Source organism: Aulonocara sp. 'chitande type north' Nkhata Bay, linkage group LG22, assembly GCF_057382095.1.
Source record: "Aulonocara sp. 'chitande type north' Nkhata Bay isolate Kocher_YH1m ecotype deep benthic linkage group LG22, A_spYH_male_GT1.1, whole genome shotgun sequence".
Classification (NCBI taxonomy): domain Eukaryota; kingdom Metazoa; phylum Chordata; class Actinopteri; order Cichliformes; family Cichlidae; genus Aulonocara; species Aulonocara sp. 'chitande type north' Nkhata Bay.
In genome coordinates, this window is record NC_141364.1 from 37,362,331 (window position 1) to 37,377,320 (window position 14,990).

Genomic DNA, 14,990 nt, shown 5'->3' on the forward strand with positions numbered 1-14,990 from the left:
TGGACTTCCGGAGGTGCAGAGAAGTACACACCCCCATCACCATCAGCGGTGCTGCTGTGGAGAGAGTGAGCAGCTTCCGGTTCCTTGGAGTACATCTGGCTGAGGATCTTACGTGGTCAGTACACATAAACAAAACAGTGAAGAAGGCGCAGCAGCGCCTTAATTATTTAGTTACTTTTTAAAAACCCAATTTACAACCTGAATAGGTGATAAAAAGATAGATCTTTCAGCCCAATTCTACTTTTTCTGCATAATCCATCATACAAAATGTAATCAAGTGGAAAAATCTCTTTTTTAACTTTATGCATCAAGCAAAAATTTTATTATATGCAACATTCTCTGACTTGAATAAATTAGTTTAACATTGAAACCCATTTTCTGCACATTCCAGCACATAAAATAAAATATTTTTTGTGTTTACACTCAGTCTTTCAAATAGATGCAAGTAAAACACAGCAGAAAATAAATAACATCAAAGACTAGCGGTCCTGTTGCTCTATTTTCACCTGTAAAGCAGGACTAGGGTAGGCGGAGGTTTACCCTGGTGCAGGTGTGCCGCAGCGGTCAGTGGAAGAATCCACGAGTTTCTCTGTGAGTTTCCCATTACGTCGTTGCGCACTCGGTGCTTGCTCGGAAGTTTAGGGGGTTTTTTCGCTGTAAAAAGAAGTTTTCTTCCCACGCACAACGGACACTAATGTTTTTGTCACTTTTTATGGAATCAAACTCAAAGTAAGGTCAGTACTTCCACGCTTTAAATGCTGCACGCTCATACTCTCTCCCACAATCGAAATGTGATCCATTGTTGATCTGCACACAGCTGTTGTCACTAACGGTGCACTCGCTTACGTCACTGTCGTGACGCAAAAAATCACGGTTTTAGTAATGCAGGAACGCTGCGTTCCTGCGGGAAAGTAACGGTAATCTAATTACTGTTTTTGCAATAGTAATCCCTTACTTTACTCGTTATTTGAAAAAAGTAGTCAGATTACAGTAACGCGTTACTGCCCATCTCTGGTCTTCATGACATGCTGATTGAATTAGAATAGCAGACTGGATGCGTTAAAAGGAGGGTGATGCTTGAAATCATTGTTCTTCCTGTTAACCATGGTTGCCTGCAAGGAAACACGTGCAGCCATCATTGCATTGCATGAAAAGGGCTTCACAGGGAAGGATGTTGTAAGTAATCAACCCAAATCAACCATTTATCTCTTCATCAAGAGGTTCAATTGTTGTGAAGGCTTCAGGGCCCCCAAAAAATCCAGCAAGCACCAGGACTGTCTCCTAAAGATGAGTCAGCTGCGGGTTCGGGGTGCCACCAGTACAGAGCCTGCTCAGGAATGGCAGCAGGCAGGTGAGAGTGCATCTGTACGTAAAATGAGGTGAAGACTTCTGTGGGATGGTCTGGTGTCAAGAAGGGCAGTAAAGAAGCCTCTTACCTCCAAAAAAACAGCAGGGACAGACTGATATTCTGCAAAAATTACAGCGAGTGGACTGCTGAGGACTTGGGTAAAGTCATTTTCTCTGATGAAGCCCCTTTCTGAATGTTTGGGGAATCTGGATGTGACCCCAAAGGACCCAACACGACGCACAAGCTTGTGTTATTGCTTTTTATTTTATTTACAGTATCACTGTGGACACTGTGTCCTTCAGCAATTTGCAGTGTTCACTGCTCCAGCAGCTCTCTCCTCCTCTCCGGCCTATTTTTTGTGTTTACACTCAGTCTTTCAAATAGATGCAAGTAAAACACAGCAGAAAATAAATAACATCAAAGACTAGCGGTCCTGTTGCTCTATTTTCTTTTTTTTTTTTTTTTTGCCTGTCCCGTTTGGCTCTTTTGCATCAGAATTGTTGTCTAAAGGCAAAGAAAGATGCCCAACGGATTTACTTTACCAAATTGACCATCCCAGCCTTGCCGTAATGGTCCATTTGATTCACCTTTTATTGTTTATTTTATTTTCACTTACTGAATACGGGACAGACTTGACTGGGGGAAAGAAGGGGAGAAAGAAAGAGGGAAAGAGAAACAGCTGAGAAGAGGGACGGGGGAGAAGGGCAAAAAACAAAAACCAACAGAACGGGCAGAGAAAAAAAATCCATATATCAATCACCTGGATCACCTGCTGAGAAAGAAAAAAGAAAACAAGCAGAAGAGAACAAGAGTAACAGAATAAACAACATCACAATGATATATGGGAATATGACAGTAAATACTAAATGTTAAACATTATTGTGCAGCACATAAGATCAACAGAACACAGTGTGCTTTGAGGTAGGAGCCAAAAAGGGTGTAGTTTGTGGGTGTGATCACCCGTGTGTACACCTGTGAGCATGGACGCGCTTGTTTTTTGTTTTTTTAAAAGGTTCCTTCATGTAATAATCTGCTAGAGGGTGTGGGGGGGCCACAGCCCCGTCCTCCAGGGCGTGAAGCAGGTGTGGAGGAGATCAAAACTCCAGACATCCAGAGGCCCCCAGAACACAAGAGACCAAGGAAGACCAACAGAGGGGCAGCCGCGCCACTGTCCCGGAAAGAGCTGAGGAGAGTCCCAGATGAGGGCTCACTCAGCAGCCGCGGAGCAGAAGCCAGGGGGAGTTGCAGTGACGCGCCCGTGAGCTCCGCCGGCAGCCAGCTGCGCCTGAGTGACCGAGCCCCAGGCCGAGAGGCCGGGGGCACCCCACCTCCGAAGTGGCCCGAGCGAGCCCCAGGCTCCAGGCCCCGATAAGCGGCCGCCAAGGAGTGAGCCGGTGTGTACCTGGACGCCCATCCCCGGACACAAAGAACCACCAACGCACCAATGTCTGAGGGGGTCCGCCACTGGCAGGGGAAGTGGTGGTAGGGGGAGATAGGCCTCCATACCTTGGAGGGCCTAAGATGTCCCCAGAGAGGTGGCGCCTGACACCCAACCTGACATATAGACACAGACATACAGGCACACACAGATACAAACATCCATTCCCACCCTCATGCTCTCATATGCACTTACTCCACACTCAACCAACGTGGAGACAGACATAAAGAGACGCTGTACACACGATCACACTCCCCAAGCGTACTCTACAAACCGGGTCTAGGTGCCCCCGCCCCTGGAGGGGGGAACTGCACCCAGACCCAGGTGGTGTTTCCCTTTTCCCTGCGGTGGGGGGAGGCAGACCGCCCTGACTCCGCAGCAGCAGGAAGGCTCCACACTCCAGACCGCAGTCGGACAGCCAACTCCTCCTCCTAGTCCTAGCCCCCCTGCTCCAGCAGGTCGCAGAGACCTGTTGCTCTATTTTCACCTGTATAGCAGGAGTGGGGTAGGCGGAGGTTTATCCTGGTGCAGGTGTGCCGCAGCGGTCAGTGGAAGAATCCACGAGTTTCTCTGTGAGTTTCCCATTACGTCGTTGCGCACTCGGTGCTTGCTTGGAAGTTTAGGGGGTTTTTTCGCTGTAAAAAGAAGTTTTCTTCCCACGCACAACGGACACTAATGTTTTTGTCACTTTTTATGGAATCAAACTCAAAGTAAGGTCAGTACTTCCACGCTTTAAATGCTGCACGCTCATACTCTCTCCCACAATCGAAATGTGATCCATTGTTGATCTGCACACAGCTGTTGTCACTAACGGTGCACTCGCTTACGTCACTGTCGTGACGCAAAAAATCACGGTTTTAGTAATGCAGGAACGCTGCGTTCCTGCGGGAAAGTAACGGTAATCTAATTACTGTTTTTGCAATAGTAATCCCTTACTTTACTCGTTATTTGAAAAAAGTAGTCAGATTACAGTAACACGTTACTGCCCATCTCTGGTCTTCATGACATGCTGATTGAATTAGAATAGCAGACTGGATGCGTTAAAAGGAGGGTGATGCTTGAAATCATTGTTCTTCCTGTTAACCATGGTTGCCTGCAAGGAAACACGTGCAGCCATCATTGCATTGCATGAAAAGGGCTTCACAGGGAAGGATGTTGTAAGTAATCAACCCAAATCAACCATTTATCTCTTCATCAAGAGGTTCAATTGTTGTGAAGGCTTCAGGGCCCCCAAAAAATCCAGCAAGCACCAGGACTGTCTCCTAAAGATGAGTCAGCTGCGGGTTCGGGGTGCCACCAGTACAGAGCCTGCTCAGGAATGGCAGCAGGCAGGTGAGAGTGCATCTGCACGTAAAATGAGGTGAAGACTTCTGTGGGATGGTCTGGTGTCAAGAAGGGCAGTAAAGAAGCCTCTTACCTCCAAAAAAACAGCAGGGACAGACTGATATTCTGCAAAAATTACAGCGAGTGGACTGCTGAGGACTTGGGTAAAGTCATTTTCTCTGATGAAGCCCCTTTCTGAATGTTTGGGGAATCTGGATGTGACCCCAAAGGACCCAACACGACGCACAAGCTTGTGTTATTGCTTTTTATTTTATTTACAGTATCACTGTGGACACTGTGTCCTTCAGCAATTTGCAGTGTTCACTGCTCCAGCAGCTCTCTCCTCCTCTCCGGCCTGGCCGCTACTGAAATAGGGAAGGCATGATTAGATGATGCTTGCCGGCTGTGAAAACCTGCCTTCCCTGACACCACACGCCTAACCTACTGCTCCGCCGTTGTATCTTTCTGCCGCAGCAACGAAAGTCTTATTGATGCTTTTTTAGCATAGTTATAATATTGTTATAGTTATAGTATCATTATAGATTTATTGTTGTAGTTATTTTTAGGGGCACTTTTGCTTGTGCAACCCCCCAAAAGGGTCTAAACTCGCTTATGCAAAATACAAATAGGGGCTGGTTCAAGACTTTTGCACAGTACTGTGAATCACAACGGTTGATGAGCACGTGAAGGCAGCACAGTCAGTAGTGGTACCGAGTCTGTTGTTACTGATACCACAGCTGCTCCCGACAGGACAGAAAACGTCAGTGTGCGTCCGTAAACCCGGTAACTACTCTCAGCTGAACCTTTCTGATACTCGTTATTAGTAATGAGTGGTTTTTTTCGCGTGACTTTCTCTCGGCTTGATAAAGGGCTGTGTAGAAAGCTCTGGTACGTAACGACTAGCTTCATTTTTAAAGCGCTGTCTCAGCGAAGTGAGGCTGCTGCTGCTTGTTTGTGCGAGTTTTTAATGAAGCAATGTTTTCAGTCCGTTTGTTACTCGCTTGTGTTTCGGCTTGTGTTTACATAAATAACTTTACATTATCACAGAACAAGAAAGCGCTTTGTTTGTCACGTTCACCTTAGTTTCGTTTTTAAACGTAATCATACAGTGTTGAGGCTAAGAATAAATATTCCGAGTGAGAAGCAAATAACAGAAAAAAGACATTTTATTTAATGCTATTTACTACAGACAATGTAAATTATATTTGAAAAGGATTTTTTTTTTTTTTACAATACTTTTTATGGAGCAGTTTTCTTTTAAGTCCCAAACATGTTTAAGTAGAATTAATGTGAAGTTGGATTTTCCATGACTGTTTTGACAATCACCTGTTTTTCTAGGTGACTGAGGGCTGAAATGGCTGTATGTGCAAGGTATCTACATATCAGAAGACAAATGTGCAGGGATGTCATGTTTAGTGCTTACAGACACCACACTGCATTTTGGGATTTCATAGATAGTGTTGTGATACTTTGTAGTTTCCAGTGATCACTGTCACGCTGATTCATTTTACTGTAACCTTTTTATTTCTTTCAGTGCACATCATTCTCTTGTTATGCCAGATCTGCAGCAGTGTGAGAGGGCAGAAGGTAACGGCATGCTTTTCCTCTACATACCATAGACGTCGGTCTGATGGCATAATAGTTACAAAAAACCAATCTGTATCTTTTTTCCTTTATCGCAATAATTTTTTAGCCTAAGGGTAAAAATCTGTTCCGGTAGGGTCTCAAACTGTGGTCTTCAGTGAGTTCAGCAAAATGATTCACGTCAGCCTTTGTTGTCTTTTTACTGAAGAAAGCCTTCCCTTTGTGCACGTGGACAGTAGTCCGAGCATATGAGATCAGTGAGCTCATCTTCTCTGCTTATTTCCAGGTATAAAATACCTGGAATGGGTGTCAGATTTTGTTTCCAAATACAAAAACAAGCATTTAAGCTTGAAGAATCCAGCTGGTGCCATGCTGAGGATAGCAGGGCTGGAGGACACCATGTACAGAGGGAAACATGATGAAGTGAACGGCTGGGGAAAATTCTACCTCCCCAAAATCGTAAACATGCAGGTCATCGGTGTGGTGGAGGGCACCTCGTGTCCATGTGACGAGCTCGTGCTGATGACCTGTGAGGACAAAAAGCTGTACGCCTACGATGGAGAGGAGCTGCATCTGGTGGCTTCCAGTTTCCAGCAACTACATGACAAAGACATAGAGTATCCAGCATCCAAGAGCTACTACAATGGAGAGGCCTTCAAAGATATGGTGAGAAGTTCGAGTGTTAAGAATAAGACCTGCTGGTAGAGATCGATCACCTGACAGGTTCTTTGTATTGTGTTATCTTCTGTTTAGACTGAAAAGGACTGGGAAGCAGTGAAGATGGGAGGCGTGGGGAGGAAACTGGAGGGAGAGCATCAAAAGCTGGTGAAGGAAACCAAGTCGGCGTTCTTAAAAAGCCTAAAATCATAGGTGGGTATCCATCCCAGCTTAGAATTAGATCCAGGATTGAAGCCTTTATGTTTGACTGCTCTTTCCTTGTTATTCATCACTTCAGTGAAACACAGCTGGTGTTTGCTGGGATGGAGAAACATGACATGTTGTGTCTCAGAGTGGTTGATGTGGATAATCATTGAGGTTGTTGTTCTCTTAATAATACTTTTTTTTCCTCTTACAGATTCTGGTATTTAGCCAAAAGAGCTTCAGGTTTTTGGCTTCAACAGCATGAAAGCAAACATCATCTTCAGTGGCATGAACCCTCTGACCACATACTAACGCTAAAGCAGAGCTGAATGTGTAAAAATGTTATATTCTCCATGGAATTCTGATCTGTTTTATTTCTCCACCCAGATTGTATTTATTAGATGATAGTATCTGCTAAAGGAGGAAGAAAAGTATTTTTTGATGCTGTAGTTTATTACTGCAAGTTTCACAACATCAACAGGAAGAAAAAAAAAAACTAATGAAGTATCAGTTACACGTGATAATGACAACAGGAAAACTCCACCCAATCACAGCATGTCTGATAACAGGGCCAGTTTATTCTTAAGTAAATGTTTCACTTCTTGATGTCAGCTGCTCTCTGTGTGACCTTCACTTCTTGCTCCACTGCTCATTTCACCCTCCTTCCTTACACTAACATTAATAAATATGAATACTGAATAATTAAAGTGATCAAAGTTAACACTGTTTGTGTTTTGTGTGGATTATTTTCTGACATTATCTACAGAACACCTGCAGTGTTGTGTGCTGTTTAACAGTACTGCACAATGCTGCAGTGCGTTTGTTCCTTCCTGTTGCAAATTCAGTGAGTGCATCTGAAACTGTGTTTTTATAAACTAAACAAGAGTGAGCATAATAGTACATATTATAAAGGTACTTGTATTCATCTCACTGTTTCATCCATAAATGTACCTGACAGTTACAGTACCATAGAGTAGTTTTAACAGTACTTTAAACATAATGCATTAGAACAATACAAACAACATTAAAGATCACGGGTGTGCAGGGTAAATGGAGCTGTTTTCTTTTTAAAATTATATCTTTATTTGGATTGGACAAGAAAAAACCATCTGCATAGCAGTATATGAATAACATGGGAACAAAGTCCTTCCAGGTTTTAGATTAACTCCAGGAGAGCAAATGATAAACAAAGTGATCAGCGGTTGCATATTAACCTCCACTAGCTATTACTAGGAGAGTTGCTCGCATGCTCTCCCGTGGAGCTGTTTTCTACAGTAGAGTAAGAGTCCAGTGCAGGGCTGGTCTTCTTTAAATCACATGAGGAACCATTTTAAGGCGGAGGCTGTTCGCTCTGTGCTTTCTGTTTCATTCTTAGACTGCAGCAATGGTGAGTAGCAGCTTTTCACTTCTTCACTGTCGTCTTCTCTGCCACCAATGATAGTTATTTTATTCTGTCAATATTAAATTAAATATGTTTTCTCTCATGTTCAAAATAGGCTGACCAAGAGCAAAACAGGTATGTCTGCAGATTCTGCTGAAGCCAAAGTTATCAGACCTCTTGTGTTTTTAAATCCCTAACAGCTCACTCATTATCATTTTAGAAAAGAAGAATTTCTGAAAACTCAACAAGGTTTCAGAGAAAATGCCTACAAGATTATCATGAAGATGGATGACTGGTCTAACATGGCTCCAGGAAGTAAACACTTAGTGGATGAGGTGGGTTAATTTTGGCACCTTTAACACTGTCCTGTTATGTCACTTGTAACATTAAGTAAATGTGTTTTCCCTCAGATTCTTCACAGCATCTTCTTTTTGGGCAAAATCAACAAAATCCCTTTTTCTCCAGAAGAAATAATCTCTGATGGTGATATTTTGAAAGCCTTAAAGAACAAATTTCCCAGACCTTTTCAATTCTATCTGACTCAGCTTCCCAGACGGAGTCCGTTCTCCTGTGTGCTCGACATGGTAAGATAACTGTTCTCACATTTTCAGTCAATCTGTTAAACTTCCGTTTTAAAGAAAGTATGATGCAAAGTGTTTTTTGTCTGGTAAGTCTAAAAAATGGCTGAAAAGTGTGCCTCATACTTCACCCAACAGTGCTCAGAGACTGCTGGAGAACTAGAGACTTGCTTCAGAATTTGTTAGTTAAGGCTAAATCATATCTAAAAGACTCAGTATTGGACATACTTACAGTCTAGGGCTGGGCGATATGACCCAAAATTCATATCTCGATATTTTTTAGCTGGATGGCGATATAAGATATATATCTCGATATATTTTTTTTAAAGCCATAAAGTAAGAACAAAAAGAGAGTTCTTAGTCAAAGCTGTGTCCCAGATGTCACACAGGCACTTTTATTAACATAGAGCAGATGTACATAAAATTTACTCAAAAATAAATTATGAGCATTTATTAAATAATAATGCTCCATAAATAAAAGAAAACAATGTTGTTTTTGTGCATAACAAAAAGCTCACAATTGTGCAGTCAAAATGTAAACTAAAAGACGCTGAGCACAATAACAAAGACAGATTTCACAGCTGCTCTGTTCCCAACTTGTACTGCGTGACTGACAGCCTGGAGTTTGAAATCCGCTTCGCAACCACGTCTCTTAACAGGTGCCATTTATGGTCCTTATACACAGTAAGGTAATATTACGTTGAAGCACAGTACGTATCACTCCGCGAGGCTCAGCCGTAATGCTCCGACAATCCATCAAGCGGTGCAGCTCCGTAGCTTACCAAAGTCGTACTAAAACATTTTTTGACAGATTGCTGAGCGCTGTGTACCACATAAAATCGGTTCGCGGCCATCAAGCACAACCAGAATTAATACATAAGGCGCGCTGTCAACTTTTGAGAAAATGAAAGGATTTTAGTCCGTGCAGCACCTCTGGGCTGCATGGCGTTAGCGTGGTTAGCCCGTTAGCGTGGTTAGCTAGCTAACACGTTGACGGTGTCCAGTCCCACGCACGGGTCGATGCGCAGTAACTCGTTAACGGAGATTTGCCGTGTTGATCTTGTCGCATCCGATGGGGGAGGAGGGGGAGTTGTGTTCAGTGAAGGAGAGGCGAGGCCGAGTAACGTTGTAAAGACGAAAGTGGACGAAAGAGAGGCAAACTTGCGGCTCCACAAGTATAATTATAACGTAACATAGACTATATCGATATAAAGGATATTGTCACATCTTATATCTCGTATAAAAATATATCGATATTTTTTAAAAACTCGATATATCGCCCAGCTCTATTACAGTCTTCAGTGCATATATGATGCTGTTGCTGTGTAGCTGCTGGATCTGTTAAGTCAACTCAAAGATTAAATTTAGTATTTCTCTTGACAGCCCAGGAAAAAAGGTTGTTTGCAAAATACGTTTTGAATCAGTAATAACAAAGATGGATTTTTGCTTGTTGATTTGAAATTCAGAGGTGGGTCGAGTATCCAAAAATTGTACTCGAGTAGCATTACTTTAAAATATTATTATTCAAGTAAAAGTGAAAAGTAGTCTTCAAAAAAAGTTACTCAAGTAAGAGTAAAAAAGTACTTGGCGAAAAGACTACTCAAGTAGCGAGTAACTTTAAAATGTCTGATTTATTTTATAAATAAATATCAGACAAACAAAAATAAATAAATATACAAATTTTAGTATTTTCAAAAGGAATATATGTAAAAACATCAACAAAATAAGGCACAACAACTCTAATTTACAGATTTCAGTTTTTCACAACAAAGCTTTTTTCACCAGTATAGTAAATAATATAAGTATATAAACAGTGCAAACAATTTCCAGTGACAAGATATGCTGTAAACTTTATATTCATTTTTGCTCCAATTGGCACAGCAGCCTCAGAGAAAACATTAAAACGAGGCATCTTCAACATATGTACATACAAGGCAGCTCAGTTTACCATAAATTGTATGAATGTGCATTTATTTCTGCATAAATGCACATGCAATATAGAGTATGTTTGGGGAGTGCGACTGTCTGTGCAGTGTCTATTTGTGTCTGTCTACACGTTGGGTGAGTGCCGAGTATTTGGTTGTGTATATGGGGGTGGGAATGCACATCTGTGTCCGCGTGCGCCTGTTCGTCTGTATCTATATCAGGTTGGGTCTTAGACTCAACCTCTCTGGGTACATCTCAGGCCCTCCAAAGTACGGAGGCCTATCCCCCCTCACCACACTCCCTGCCGGTGGCTGATGCCCTCAGACGTTGGTGTGTTGGTGGTTCTTGTCGACTGGGGCTGGGCACTCATGTATGTACCGGCTCACTCCTGGTGGCCGATTGGCAGGGCCTGGCGCCTGTGGCCCGGCTGGGCCCCTTCCGGGGGGCTGAAGCTCGGTCCTCTCTGGCACAGCTGGCTGCCGGCAGAGCCCGCGGGCATGCCACTGCAACCCCCTCTGGCCTCTGCTCCGTAGCTGCTGGGTGATGTCTCGTTTGGGGCTCTACTCAGCTCTTCCCAGGAGGGTGGCACGGTTCCCCCCCTTTGGTGGTCCTCCTCGGGTCCTCGTACTCTGGAGCCTCTGGATGTCTGGGGCCTGGATCTCCTCCATACCTGCTTCATGCCCTGGGGGACGGGGCTATGGTTCCCCACACTCCCTAGCAGATCGTTACATGGAGAAACCTTTGGAATACAAGCATGCTGATCCACACAGGTATGCATACAGGTGTACACACGGGTGTTCACAGACGCAGACTACACCTTTCTTGGCTGCTGCCTCAAAGCACATTGTGCGCTGTCTATCTTGCGTGCTGCACAATATCGTTTAATATTTAGTAACTATTGATATCTACTGCTAGCTAGTTTATTGTGATGGTGCTTTTTTTTTCTTATTATGTTGCTCTTTGTTGTTTGCTTTCTCTTCTGTTTTTTTTTTCCATACAGGTGATCCAGGTGTTGTGTTTGTTTTTCTTTCTTTCTTCCCCCCTTTCTCACCGTCTCTTCTCCCCTCTGGTTTTCTTTCTCTCCCTCTCTTTCTTTCATTCTTTCTCCCTGTCCTATCCCCCAGTCATGTCTGTCCCGTTTGTAGCAACCGAAAATAAAATAAAATAAATTCATAATTATAATAAAGGTCAATCAAATGGACCAATATGGCAAGGCCATGATGATCCACTTGGTAAAATAAATCTGCTTGGCATCTTTCTTGGCCTTAAGACAAAAATTCTGACGGCTAAAGATCCAAATGGGACAAAAAAAAAAAAGTTTAATTTAATTTAATCTAACCCAATAACTTTAATCTCAGCCAAACCGATTTACCCACAAACAAATAAAACACTGAAAAAGCCAAACAATAACATTTTTAAGTTATCAAAGTGACTTATATATCATGTTTAACCCGAGTAGTGAAAGACCACGGGGGTTTGAAAACGATGTGTCGGTCGGCTCAGAAATTTGAAGTTTACACAGTTACATTCTCACCTGAAAACATGTTAAAAGTTTTTTTTTTGCGACCCAGAAAGAGAAATAAGAGTAATATTAAAACTAAGCAGCTGCCGTCATTGTTGGAAACTGGAATTGGCTGGGCTGCACTATGAATTCTGCGATATGGTTTTTCAATTTTGTTGTCCGGGTGGAAAATCGAGAGAAATTCGGGAGAATGGTGGCTCCGGGAGATTATGACGCTATAATTTGAGATACAATAAATAAAATAAGTTTTTGTACAAAGTATCAGTATCAGATCAGTATCATCGATACCACCCTGAATATTACTTGGTATCGGATCGGAAAGGAAATCAGTGGTATCGCACATCACTAGTGTCCGCTACTTTGAAACGCTTGGGCCGCTCTGCCCGCCACAGTTTCAAACTGGTCATGTGACTGCATGGCCACATCTCATTGGTAAAAAAGTACCAACTTTTTAAAGAGTAACGAGTCGAATTTTGCAAATGTAGCGAAGTAACAGTACCGTTTCTTCTTCACAAATGTACTCAAGTAAAAGTAAAAAGTATCGTGCAAAAAAGGTACTTTAAAAGTACATTTTTTTCAAAAACGTACTCAAGTAAATGTAACAGAGTAAATGTAACTCGTTACTACCCACCTCTGTTGAAATTAGATATATTTTGAACTATTCCACTCCATCTCTTATCTAAATAAAAAGCATCTAATTGTCCTGCATAGCTAAATAACTCAATAGACTAAACATCTTGATCAACTATATATTAAAAGAAATCACAAAATCTCATGAATTAGAGTCAGATATTTATAAAAATATTACAGTTACAATATAAACAAATGGAAGCTGATCATTTCTAGGATGCTGGTGTAACATTTAGGCTGTATTTGTAACTATTTCCAGATTGTCCTGCTGAAGAATCCAGAGAACGAAGAGCAAATAAGAAAGAGTCTGCAAGAACTCATCAAAAACCTTGCTCCACTTTTTCTGGTCTCCTCCACCATCTGCATTTCCCAGAAATCCAAAACCGACCAAAATTCAAAGAGGTACTACGGAGTCTCCATGTCCACCAACGGTCCTAACCCGGGGAAAATTGTGATTGCTGCCTCCTGTCTTAGCAAATGGGATGAATATGTATCTGGTGCAGTGATGACCTATTATCCAAAAAAGGTCAAGAAAGATTACTTTGATGGAACCATTGAAGTACCTGGAAACATCAGGTGTGAGGCATTTAATCTCAGTAATGATGAAAAAATGAACCCTTGCAGATCATGTCACAATTTGTTTGGCTTGAACACAACAGAAACAAAAGAGTGGGAGTATGGTAACTGTGCTGAACCCGAGAGCCTGAGCAACTTGCTTACAAATGAGGAAGAAGTTAAAAATAAAACACATGTGCACGAACACTCAGCTGAAAACAGGCAGAGAGCAGAGGAAGAGGTTCGTAAGGATCTTATGAGTGTGTTACGAACAATTCAGTTTAAGACATGGACAGGAGAATTTTACACCCCAGAATCATAAGGTGCAGAGGTGACCTGATACATCTGCTTTGGTCTGATTCTGATGAATAAATGATGCTCTGACAGAATGAGTGTGGATTTGCTCAAACTGTTTACTCTCCAGCTCCGTATAATGTGCTTGTTAGAAATTATATGTAATAATAAAATCAGGCTTCTACGTTTTAAAATGCAATATGAAGGATGCGAGACAGCAATTATTGGGAAGAAACACCTTTATACTGGTCTATACCCAGGATGCACATGAAGTAAAAACAACAAAACCATTTTTTCCTTTTATGATCCCATCTATAACCTCTTTCATAAGCGCTACACATGTAGTTATAATAGTTGTAGCAGTTATAGCACTAATTATATTTCTGCATTGTAAAATCTAACTTGTTTCAGTTTAATCCTGTAAAGTCTCAACCATGAAATAATTGACAGAAAACTCAACTGGAGTGCTTATTGAACCTTCTAACAAATAAAATAAATAAACTGCATATGTGAGTTGTTTTGTTTTTTTCCACATCCAGCATTTTTGTGCAATTTATTGTTTTTAACATTGTGTGTCTGCAGATTCTACTGATGAATTTATCAGAGCTGTGACGGGTTTTTAAATCCATAACTGCTCATTCATTTTAGGAGAGCAGAATTTCTGAGAAATCAACAAAAAAAAAAAAAAACAAAAAAAAAAAAAAGAAACTTGAAGGTAGTGATGGCCCGCTTGAAGCTGACGCTCCGGAGCGTGTGTCGAAAAAAACAACACACTGGTTCAGAAGCACTGTGTCGAGGCTTGCTTCGTTTGGCAAAAGTCACGTGACCAGTGACGTCCGAAGCTTCATTACGCACGTAACTGCTTCGGTACCTGATTCAAACAGATATAAGGAAGTGAATCATCCACGGGATTCGTGGAGTGTGTTGATGGTGACAGATAGCGACGAGGTGATCATTCCACTGACAGATATGGAGCCAGCGAGGAAGAGAGGACGTTCTGGCGTGTGGGAATATTTTGAGTTGATTTTGCTCAATTCTTTTTATCTGCCGAAGTGCAAAACTTGAAATGTCCAAAATCATGTTTTCATAATGTAAATATCATTACAGCATGTGACTTTAGGAACACTTCCATGTGAATTAAAGCTGATGAAGACTACAACAATGTATTTGACACTATACGTACATGACATTGCTACACAGTTTAGAAAATCATTTTGTTTATTGTTTTTAGGTGATAGTCTGCAGGACCCAGGAATACCTGCATATCTACCAGCTTGCAGTGTAGTTCCTGCACTCCACAGCCTCTTCTGTTCCATGCAAGTGGATTTTCTCCAGGGCAGGAGAAACTATTTCTAAGAAAAGAAACAGACTCAGCCAGCGCACAGTAACACTAATCCTCTTGTTAACTGTAAATAACAAAAGGGCTACCTGACATAGATCATGTTTTTACTTTGCAAGTTCTTGATTAGGGGTGGGTTTTGATTATCGCCTTTCTGATTACAATCCATGCTAAATTGAATAAAGTGATATTGATTCATTACAATCCCGTG

The 14,990-nt window shown here is 41.9% G+C and overlaps 2 protein-coding genes across 3 annotated transcripts; both read left to right on the forward strand.

Moving 5' to 3' along the window:
• Positions 1-4,769: 4,769 nt before the first annotated feature.
• On the forward strand, positions 4,770-7,275 carry LOC147304653 (uncharacterized). 2 transcript variants are annotated; one of them, XM_086280452.1, is made up of 6 exons: positions 4,770-4,892; positions 5,448-5,480; positions 5,644-5,696; positions 5,980-6,359; positions 6,447-6,563; positions 6,769-7,275. In XM_086280452.1, the coding sequence occupies exons 2-5, from the start codon at positions 5,464-5,466 to the stop codon at positions 6,561-6,563; spliced, it is 567 nt and encodes a 188-aa protein (XP_086136578.1). In that variant the 5' UTR covers positions 4,770-4,892; positions 5,448-5,463; the 3' UTR covers positions 6,769-7,275. The 2 variants fall into 2 exon arrangements, with proteins under 2 accessions (XP_086136578.1, XP_086136579.1); XM_086280453.1 differs by having other exon boundaries at positions 4,847-4,997.
• Positions 7,276-7,380: 105 nt separating this feature from the next.
• Positions 7,381-13,946, forward strand: LOC147304654 (uncharacterized). The gene is made up of 5 exons (XM_086280451.1): positions 7,381-7,941; positions 8,051-8,070; positions 8,156-8,270; positions 8,346-8,519; positions 12,851-13,946. Exons 1-5 carry the CDS (start codon positions 7,939-7,941, stop codon positions 13,466-13,468), a joined length of 930 nt encoding a protein of 309 aa, XP_086136577.1. The 5' UTR covers positions 7,381-7,938; the 3' UTR covers positions 13,469-13,946.
• Positions 13,947-14,990: the final 1,044 nt, after the last annotated feature.